At 45.9% G+C, this 11,667-nt stretch overlaps 1 protein-coding gene across 3 annotated transcripts in view; it reads right to left on the reverse strand.

Annotated features, from left to right (window-relative positions):
- Positions 1-11,666, reverse strand: part of DARS2 (aspartyl-tRNA synthetase 2, mitochondrial) — a 53,799-nt gene extending 42,133 nt beyond the window's left edge. For 2 of the 3 annotated variants that reach the window (XM_083157301.1, XM_083157299.1), the window contains exons 1-3: positions 7,725-7,939; positions 4,831-4,930; positions 1,209-1,275 (exon numbers count right to left, since the gene is read on the reverse strand). In XM_083157301.1, coding sequence (XP_083013427.1) covers positions 1,209-1,275; positions 4,831-4,930; positions 7,725-7,863 — 306 coding nt within the window. In that variant the 5' untranslated portion in view covers positions 7,864-7,939. Of the gene's footprint in view, positions 1-1,208; positions 1,276-4,830; positions 4,931-7,724; positions 7,940-11,550 lie in introns of those variants that run through there. The other variant, XM_083157300.1, reaches the window with a different exon arrangement.
- Position 11,667: the final 1 nt, after the last annotated feature.

The raw sequence follows: 11,667 nt of genomic DNA on the forward strand, positions 1-11,667 counted from the left end.
TCCTATATACCCCCATAACGCAGAGTGCAGCCATTCCTATACACCCCCATAACGCAGAGTGCAGCCATTCCTATACACCTCCATAACGCAGAGTGCAGCCATTCCTATACACCCCCATAACGCAGAGTGCAGCCATTCCTATACACCCCCATAACGCAGAGTGCAGCCATTCCTATACACCCCCATAACGCAGAGTGCAGCCATTCCTATACACCCCCATAACGCAGAGTACAGCCATTCCTATACACCCCCATAACGCAGAGTACAGCCATTCCTATATACCCCCATAACGCAGAGTGCAGCCATTCCTATACACCCCCATAACGCAGAGTGCAGCCATTCCTATACACCCCCATAACGCAGAGTGCAGCCATTCCTATACACCTCCATAACGCAGAGTGCAGCCATTCCTATATACTCCCATAACGCAGATTGCAGCCATTCCTATATACCCCCATAACGCAGAGTGCAGCCATTCCTATATACCCCATAACGCAGAGTGCAGCCATTCCTATACACCTCCATAACGCAGAGTACAGCCATTCCTATACACCCCCATAACGCAGAGTACAGCATTCCTATACACCCCAATAACGCAGAGTGCAGCCATTCCTATACACCCCAATAACGCAGAGTGCAGCCATTCCTATACACCCCATAACGCAGAGTGCAGCCATTCCTATACACCCCATAACGCAGAGTGCAGCCATTCCTATATACCCCAATAATGCAGAGTGCAGTCATTCATATATACTGTACCTCCATAACGCAAAAACAGGGCTGCTTTCAGAGATTTTGCTTTGGAAGTCTTAAGGCTCATACACACTGGGCGATCTTGAGCTGAAAGCCACCCAGTGTGTATGGCCCGGCAATGAGCGGTGATGCGCGCTCCTGCATCATCGCCGGGAAAGCCACTCATCTGCTGGTATTACTAGCAGATGAGCGGCTTTGTGGATGGCTTTGCATAGCGCTGTGCTGTGTAAATTCGTCCTCCCCCCACTGACAGCGCAGAGCAGCTGGGAAAGCGGCCCAGTGTGTATGGACCTTTTGTCCTGTGAAACAAAATCCCAGACAAGCCACCACATGTCAGCTTATCGGAGCTAACCAGCAATCCCGCGGCGAGCCTGTTACAGTCTATAATAGGCTACTTAGTCTACCGATAAATTTATATTTCATTTTAATTTTAACAGATGACAGTCACAACATACCTCATCCGGAGGAAGAATAACCTGGGTCAGCCCATGAAAATCTCGCAGGACTAGAAATTTATCATGTCTGTATAAAAGATGGGAAAGGGAGTTAGAGGACACAATTTTCACTTAAAATAGTCAGTCTTATAATACTGCTTTCACACAGCGGCGACCGAATAAGCCGGCAATTACCTGGCAATTGAAGTGAGCGGTTATTCGGCCACCTGCTGTCAGAGGGTGTGGTATGGGGTTTCCGACAGTATTAGCCCGACTGCCCCTTGCGGGCTTGCTGCACTCACCACGCTGCGGGCACGGTGGCTCGCTAGGTGAGCCACCTATTCTATTCTCCCTCTATGGGGGTCGTGGACCCCCACGAGGGAAAAATAGCGGGTGGCCGTTGGGCACCCGGCTGTCTGCGTTTTGACAGTCGGGATCCCGACGTCGGGTAAATGACTGTTGGGATCCCGACTGTCGGGAACGCGTCCGGCACCCCGGTCAGACCCCCTTCATACAGGAGAGTAAATCTCCAGGTCTAAAATTTAGACCCGGTAATTTGCTCTATTACACAGGGTTTTCGTCTGTGTGAAAGGATCAAACCGAATTTAAACTCTGGGTCTATGAAACTGGTCATTTGCAGGGTCGGAGACAAATGACCTGTGTATTTCATGAAATTCCCAGGTGAAACTGCTTCACCCGGGAATTTCAATTTCTGTGTGAAAGGGGTATTATACTTTCTTTAAGCTGACCGGCACAGATGGACGCATCCTGCTAAACCAGGGCTGGGCAATAGCGGCCCTCCAGCTGTTGATGAACTACACATACCAGCATGCCTTGCATCAGTTTCAGCATGGCCACATAGCAAAACTGATGCAAAGCATCCTGGGATGTGTAGTTCATCAACAGCTGGAGGGCCACTATTGCCCAGCCCTGTGCTAAACTGATCTAAAATGTTCAAATGCCTGAACACTGGAATTCTATTAAATGTATATTTTGGCTAATCCACTGTCACATACGGGACATTTGTACGAGTTTTAACAAATCAATTTTTGTTAAAACTTAAAAATTATTATTTTTTTTTTAAATAGACGGATGTAATATCCAAGTGCTTAACTAGGCAGAGAAAAAAAAGTGTTATACCCAACACAATATTACAAAATGTAGGGAAGGGGTCTGCGTGTAGCCGCTGTCTCTAGCTGGTAGCGCTGGGCGTTGATACTAGTAGACTCTAGACCTGTGTTAGCGTCGACTGCACATGTGCAGCTCTCCAGGAAAAATGCCATTTGTTGGAGATTTTTATTTGGAGCATGCACAAAACTCCATGAAAATGGAGGCTGTGCCATTTTCCTGGTGATTTTGCAGAGCTGCTGCTATTGTCATTTATGAGACAAGCCAAATTCACCACCATTTTCATAAAGGAAATTTCGACTTGATCATTTTCCGCAACACCAAATTAAAAGGCTGTTTTTTCATGAAAACCTATGAGGAAGAGCTATAAATGAACTCAAAAGAGGCACAGCTCCTAAATTTATTTTACAGTTGCACGTATGGGACACTTTTATTAATTGTCATGGAATGGCCCATTTATTAGAACAAGTTTCCATTTCAGAGGCGCAAAGTGTATCTTGCCGAAACCAAGACAGGCTGGTCACATGGGCCACACCCAAGGCTCAACAAGATGAATGGTCTGAATTTATCACTTTGTGGCCACAATGCTGGGCCCCAATATGCCTGCCTACGTGGCCAGATTTAGCAATAGATGGGAATCCGCAATGCATAAACTCTGTGGTTTTAGCTGTTTTGAAGAGAAGAAAAATGTTTATCAAAAACAGCAAGCAACATCTGCAAGATAATTTTCCTTTATTTACACGCCTCATCAAGGCATCAAACATATCGGCTAATGGTCCGGGATCAAAATAAACCGCTTTCGATATTAGTGGCTAATGATTTTCCCCCTGCACTGGAACAACCTCCCACCACCTATCAGACTTTCTGATTCCCTTACCTCCTTCAAGCGCTCCCTCAAAACCCACTTCTTCCGACTAGCCTATCCCTCCTCCTAACCTCTTTTGCTCCTTCTATCCTGCCTACCTTACCCCTCCATCCGTTCCCATCCGTTCCTACTTATCCTATTGTTTTTCGTTCGTCCACCCACCTCCTTTTAGTCTGTTAACTCTTATGAGTAGGGCCCTCCTTCCTTACGTACTCACCCTACCTCTTTACCTCACCAGTGTTCCTGCCCTGTTCTTCCCTTCCTCTACTTCATCTTCAATTTCGACACCTACTTCAGAACTGATGCTGATTTTAGTTCTACCAGCTATACCCCTATTTATGTTGTATTTTATCAACACACCCTGTACGTTACCTTGTAATTTGTTTTTTTGTTTGCTATGTACAGCGCTGCAGGCACCTTATAAATAAACGTACTACTACTACTACCCAAGATAGAGTGTCAGCACATCATTACTGTAATGTACATCTTTGCACTATGAGAGTCACAAAATGGATCAATATTTAATCCCTGTATAAGTTTTATGTTACTGTATTACTGACCATGTACAACGTTTTTTGTGAATAAATATTTTTGGCGATTATACGAATACTCATTTGAGGAATTCATTTCTTTGGAGTACTTGAAAGAAACCTTTATGTGAGGACTACTCTGCTACAACATCTAAGCATACAAGTAGCGTATAGATTGCACTACCTTGAAAGAAACCTTTATACAGTATGTGGAATTATTTCCTGTTCTATCTGCTGGTGTAATTGTACAGAAGGGAACCTATCCTCCCTCTATGTGAGTCTGTTGAACAAGTATCTGTGTTCAGCTGCTCGTCAGGTAATCTAATCCCTCCAGGATTAAGGATCTATACAGATTGGAACTCATCCTCCCTGCATGTGAGACACTGAACATGTACCTGTGTTCAGCGACACCACAGGAGACCCAATCCCTACAGAGGGGAATTCCCATGTGAGCGCTGAACAAGTATCTGTGTTCAGTGATGAATCCACAGGAGATTTAGATGTTTATAGAAGAACTCTACTGATATGCCATCAATACCTCACGCCATGATACATGCAGTACTTAATTAATGCTGCAGGTAGCTAGATATTGCATGCATACAGCAGAACAGTGTGAGCATTACACAGTAACCATTGTTCAAAGACACAATGATTTTGAAAAATACCTCGTTTTATTTTCTCATAATACAGATGTGCTGTTGAATTCACGTGGTGCAACTATTTTTAAACATCAATTCTGTACAGATCTACTACACTAGGGGCCTGATTCAGACCTGATTGCAGATATTGTTATTTGCATTGTTTCCTAACGAGGGTAGCCACATTTCTTTTTCATTTTATATATTAATATAAATGTCAATTTAACAAAAGTTTACTAAAGCAAGGATATTACGCCAGGAAAGGTTAAACCTGGACGTTTTACTTCTAGAATAGTCTGTCTGTAGGTGATGTCATGTAAGGATAGAACTGTGCAATTTATCAAGTTCTCATAAGCATGGCTTGTATTAGGGTGTACTGTTGTTCCCCTGTGTTGTGGGTTGGTCTGTCTAATGCTATCTAAGTTACAACATAAACTATACACCCCAACTGATCTGCGCACACTGAAATGTTCAGCACTCACCGCCGATACTGGAGCCAACCGCACAACGTCACCTCCTGTCCCACGTGCGCTAGACACAACTCCCCACACGTGTGTGATCGGATAGCAAAGCTACTCAAATCTACATGAAAGCAGAAATATTAGTGTAACATTACTACTTCATTACCATAGACTAAATGAAAAACAACTGTGCCATCCAGACCCAACAACACAGTAGGCCTGGGTAAACACTAGCAGATAAATACTGCCAATTCAACAATAGCTCTGACAGAGTATTTATCAGATGGGCATACATCTATACACACTGAGAGCACACCAGATCCCATCCTCCTGATCTGGCCACTGGTTTAAAGGTCCTGTAGTTCTTATTCTAGTAGCCTGCACCTGTCACAACCTGTGCAGTTCCTCTTTCCTGCCTGGGGTGTCACTGTCAGCTCTGGTGCTTCTATTACACTCTGGTCTGGGTATGGATCATAGAGTCGACAGACTGAAGATCTTAATGCATTGGGTCAACTACCGAAGGTCGTCATGAGCTTAGGTCGACAGGTCACTAGGTTGATGCCTGCATCAGCTCAACATGTTTTTTTTTTTATGTTTTTGTTATCCCAAATGTTGACACAGTCGACGTGGTCACTAAAAAAGTGCTGCAGGCACACTATTCTATTCTCCCACCGCACCCTAGTGGATGGTAGGGCACAAAATACTGCCTGGCAGCACATATGAAAAACACCATGTCAACATAATGCAGGTGTCGACCTAGTGACCTATTGATCTAAGTATATGTTGGCCTTCAGTGGTCGACTCAATGCATGTCAACCTTCCCCTTGTCGACTTAGTAACCGTATACCCTCTAGTCTGTATCTGCGATACATGAAATTGTGATAGAAGCACCAGAGCAGACAGCGACACCCCAGGCAGGAAAGAGGAAGTGCACAGGTTGTAACAGGTGCTAGAATGAGCACTACTCCTGCTTTCACACTATACAATTATCGGGCGAGCTAGCCATTTAGTATGGTAACTGGATAGGGTGTATCCAGCAAAATGGTGCGTACACACTGAGCTATAATCATTACAATTTTGCAGATTCCGACAAATTGAAACAACAAAATCGAGATGTTGCGCAGTGTGTATGCAACTTTTTGCTGGGTAGAACAATAAGGTTGTCTGCATACCCCCCCCCCCCCCCCCGCTCGTTGCAGACGCGATTGGAAAGTATGTATGCAACTGCCTAAGCCGGAACACCGTCGCTGCCAATCTCGCTGGGTACACGTCGTACAGTCTGCACCCAGCTTCAGAAGCATGACCTGTCATCTCTTATATATTTAGCCAGATCTGTCACTCATCCCCTGTGTATATAACGTTCCCACCCAGCAGGATACACAAACCCACCCCCCTAGGGAAAAGACCAGTGTTCTACGTGCATAACGTTCCCACCCAGCGTTACACACAAACCCGCCCCCCCTAAGGAAAAGACCAATGTTCTACTCACCCCACCTCCTTGACATCACCTCCCCCCGCCCAGCCAGGGCTACAGTACAAGCCCACCATCCACCATTTCTCCACAGCCACCATCCACCATTACTCCTGTACCCCCCCCTCTGATTTGCGGACCATCGCCCCATCCCGCTAACCGCAGATCCCCGCACACACCCTCTCCCGCAATTTGTAGACCCCCCTGACCCCCTTCTGGCAATTCCCCCCCAGCGGACCCCCGCGACCCCGCTCCTGCATTTCACATACCACCGTGAGAATGGGGGATCACAAGCAGGTGCCGCCCCTGTCTCAGGACCACCATCCTGTACTCCTGTGCTGCCACACTGGACCCTCACCCACTGGCAGAAGCTACACAGTGTCCCCCACCCTCCTCTTTAGTCCCCCGTATGCCCACACCCCTATCACTACCCAGCTTCCTGCTCTCCTGAACCGTAACTTCCACCACTGGTGAGTCGCTGACGCTGTGTCACCCACATACCCCTATCACGCCCCATAGCCCAGCCTCCTGCTCTCATGCACCCTAACTCCCACCCAGTAGGAGGAGACACTGACTCAGGGGCACCTTCCTGTACTCCTGTGCTGCCACACTGGACCCTCACCCACTGGCAGAAGCTGCACAGTGTCCCCCACCCTCCTCTTTAGTCCCCCTTATGCCCACACACCCCTATCACTACCCAGCCTCCTGTTTTCCTGTGGCGTGACCTCCAGCCAGTGGGGAGCCGCTGACCCAAAAACACCCTACTAGACTATTGCACACACACACACACACACACACACACACACACCTAAACAACTGCTTTTTAATTAAACAAAACAATACACACCCCCTTCCAAATCATATGCTCTCTATTTAACACATTTCATCTATAACTCAAGTTGCAATACAGGCATCTTTCATACAATTCTAACCATATTTCTCACAATACAAACGTTCACAAATTAAGGGGGCGCAGCCCCTTACGACGGTGTGAAGAATCACCTAGTGGACAATATTTGGTAAACAAGAGCTACACATTGGGCTTATTCTAGTTCACTCTTTCTGACAAAATCCTTCTTAGATGGACAAAACCATGTGCACTGCAGGTGGGGCAGATGTAACTTGTGCAGAGAGAATTAGATTCGGGTGGGGTTTTTACTTCAAAGTGAGATCTATATTGCAGTGTAAAATTAAAGCAGCCAGTATTTACCCTGCACAGAAACAAAATAACTCACCCAAAATCTAACTTTCTCTGCACATTTTACATCTGCCCCCCTGCAGTGCACATGGTTTTGTCCATCTAAGAAGGATTTTGTCAGAAAGAGTGAACTAGAATAAGGCCCATTGTAACAGCTTTACCGTATGGGGGTTAAGACCCCCATACATTACTGCGACTTCTCCGGAATGATCCAGTATTACAGTTTGGGCAGGAACAGTTAGTTACCTTGGGTCTTGTGATCCCCATGACTTGAGGCAGCACTTGTAGCATCTCTCCTGTGTGTCACACACAATGTCCTGAATCCTGGCTGTCTGAATGGGAGCCCAGAGCCCACAAACCATTTCAGACCAGCACGAAGAGCCATTCTCTAATCCTTGTTGGCCTATAAGATGTATGTAATGCTGTCTTCTGCCCTTACAGGTTGTCCTACAGGTGAGGAGAGTCCAAATGAAAGAAAACAAATGTTGACAGGTCTGTTACTCCAACACAACAATGGGCAGTGTAAGGAATGTCTAATTCAGTTACAGTTATATAGATACCACAATACATGCTTCACCCCTAACACACCATTTACATGCGTCCGAAAGTACTTTTTGCTGTAAGCATTGCCATGCTCCGGTCATACAGGAGTAAGGACCACCACCCACCGGTCATACAGGAGTAAGGACCACCACCCACCGGTCATACAGGAGTAAGGACCACCACCCACCCGTCATACAGGAGTAAGGACCACCACCCACCGGTCATACAGGAGTAAGGACCACCACCCACTCACCCACCACGCCAAGCTCTATCTCAGTCATCATGTGTCTACAACACATTGTTCTACAAGGATTACTAGTAACAGTCTCATATTCTGTCATTTCAATATTTGTCTATATGAGCAGGTGGGTTCATTACTAACCAAATTTAATAGGTTGCTTCATGTGCATTAAGGAAATCCCTTTAACATTTTGGTGCAAATTTGCACTAAATCCAGAGAAACAGAGAACACATTAGATAAACTCTTCAGTTTATAATAAAAGTCCAATTCTGCACCTCACCTGTGTGGTGCTGCTAGCGGCCACTAGAGATGGCTAGACAGAGCTCCGTTCAGGGGGCGTGTGCACGCACATACACACAGACCTGCTCAGCATTATAGTGCTCATCCCCAATTCCTCATGGGCGGATTCACCTATCCAAGCAGTCTGCTGCCGCAGGGTGCTGTCCCATCTTCTGTCCTAGCCCTCTCTGTCTGCACTACTGGGAGGAGGCATAGCCATGCTGAGCTTGGAAAGGTGAAGCTGCTCACCGGATCCAAAGGTAAGGGCTTCACCGCATCTCTGTCATGTTTGGGCTGGAATGAGCCTTGCCACTCTGGTTTCAACATCTCTGGCTCCTGTGTGAGTAGTGACCCATTCCGCTCATTTTCACTGGCTTTACTGGTATTTCTGCAGTTCAGGCTGATATTTTCACAGGTGATCACCATAAAAAGAGCCACGTTGTGTGACAGGGGAAACTCCCCTTGCAAATGAGAGTGCTCCTGATTTTATTATTATTTATTTTCTTATATATTCCCCTTAATTCTGTTGAGCTTTACAATTGAAAACAGTGATAAGACAAACTGGGCAGTTACAGAGGTAGGGGGGCCCTGCTCGCAAGCTTATAATCATTATTAAAACTAATGTATAGGATAATCACCCCCCAAATTCTTGGACTTCATAATATCAACAGAGCAGACCACCACCGTACATCTTCTCACATCAACTGAGAGCAGGAACTCCCTTCTTACAATGAAGGCGTGCCTGGTTCTGTGCTAGACTACATGGGGGGGTTAGAGCACTATTAATGTTCTCACCTCCCCTAAATTCTGAATTGTAATAATGCATGCAGATGTTTGGTTTGGCATGCGGTCATTAGGTCGACAGTTTCTAGGTGGACATTTTTCAAAAAGACAACACATGGCAAAAGGCATGAGTTTTTAAAAAAAATGTTTTTTTTTTGTTTTTTTTTAAAGGTCTTGTTTGTACTTTACTATCCATGTGGAAGTGGAATATATTAGTGTGCCTGAAGCATGGCGACCAACGCGCTACACTTACACGGTATCCATGTTAACCTATGTAAACAGGAACAAAGATAATGTGTGCATTATCAGATCACCTTGAAAGTATAATTTAAAATGTATGATCCTATAGGAAACCAATAGACAATATAAATCTGCTTGTCCACCTTATACCCGGACACCCAAGAATCGATGGTAGATGTGATTGTGGAAATTGTGTCATCAAGCCCACCAACAGCAAGGGATGGATATCGCACCGCGGTGGTTCTCAACTGTCAATGTTTTTGTTCCAAAGGTAATGGTTCCAATCCTACATTTGCTGCCATCGAATGGTTAACACTTGATGGTGTTGTGATGGTTCCATCCCCAGCTAGCCACGCTGCAATGATTTTGTGCATGTGCGGCCATGCTAAAGATGTTTGCGCATTCGCAAAAAAAAAGCTTTTTATTCGCATTAGCAAATTATATGATTTTTTTTTTCCTATCTAATTCTTTAGATGCAATGGTAAGTTATCAGAACATGGATAGATTAGATAGCAGATGCCCAGCCATCATTTGATGGTATCCATCCATACCATCGACCTAGATACAGGAGGCTGCTACCCAGGGGCGTAAATTAGATATTCATAGGCCCCATAGAAAAAGTTTATAAGGGCCCCTATTTAGCAACTGATGGTAAAAAATGTATGTAAAACATTTAGACAGTAAATATGGGCCGCCTTCAACTCTGGGCCCCATAGCAGTTGCACCTATGGTAGTTACGCCCTTGCTGCCATCTGGTCCACACCCTCAGAGTCCAGCAGAGCTTCCCAACATTCAGGAGTTTCCCGGACATACATGCTAGCACTGTAGGCTACTTAAGTGTCTCTCAAACTAATGCTGTGTACACACAGGGTAATATGATTGCTGGGGATATATTGCTAGCAATATATCCCCAGCAATCATATTGCTCAGTGTCTCCTTTTCATCAGCGATGAAAAGGAGACACTGCTACGGGGCAGAGGGGGAGCGCAGCAGCAGCAGACGCTGCTGCTGTCACTTTGATGGGAGGAGGGAGGGAGCAGCGGCACGGGGCTGGGGAGATCAACGCTGATCTCCCAGGCGCTGACCTCCCGGCACAGCGATCGCCGGGGAAAGCCGCTGGTCGCAGGGACCAGCGACCATTAGGCAGTGCACACGGAAGCGCGCAGCTGGCGATTTATCTCAGCGACCATATTCCCAGCGATTTTACATGAAATTGCACCCGTGTGTACTCACCTTTGGTCCTCAGAACCCCACACAGTTCATGTTTTCCAGGTCACCCAGCAGGTGCACTCATTACTGACTGACACATTTTAAAAGATCCACAAGTGGAGCAAATTAGTTCACTTGATTCTGTGAGGAGACCTGTAAAACACGCACTGTGTGGGGTCCTGATGACCGACTTTGAGAACCTGTGGGCTACTAGTATAACTGTAAATGAACACATGCACCTGGGAATATTTAGGTCACAGGACAAATAAACTTTGATAACCATTATATATAACTATTATTTTAAGCATTGCAGAGGTGCCTTGCATGGCAGCTGGTAACAGAGGATGGAAATGGCTGCTGTGACCTACAGACATAGGGGTAGATTTATTAAGCTCAATGAAAGTGATAAACTGTCTGGTTTTTATCACCGGCCAATCAGCTCCTACCTGTGAAGCTACAGGCTTGGTTTGTAAAATGACAGGTAAGAGCTGATTGGCCGGTGATAAAAAAAAACAGACAGTTTATCACTTAAGGACTTCATGGAAGCAGGAATAGCAGCAGGGTGTCCCCAAAACCTACCACCACCAGGGGGCGTCCTTGTGAGACCTGTGCTACTGATACAGCTAGTCACCAACAGAGAGGGAAACCACCAGTGACACTACACACACACTCAGCACCAGTAAAATTACACAATATCAGCATACCGGCAGCTCCCAACTCACACTACTACACTGCCACTACCATTTGCAGTTCCCATTCTACTGTCACCCGGCTTACCATTCTATGAGACGGCCATCTTTGCTATGGGCAAAGGGCGGCGCACTCTCATGCCGTATAATGGGCGTGTCTTTGAGCTGCAAGCCTCGTTTCAATGTGGGCTGGGTGCACTTCCGG

Source organism: Crinia signifera, chromosome 8 (genome assembly GCF_055691185.1).
Source record: "Crinia signifera chromosome 8, ASM5569118v1, whole genome shotgun sequence".
Taxonomy (NCBI): domain Eukaryota; kingdom Metazoa; phylum Chordata; class Amphibia; order Anura; family Myobatrachidae; genus Crinia; species Crinia signifera.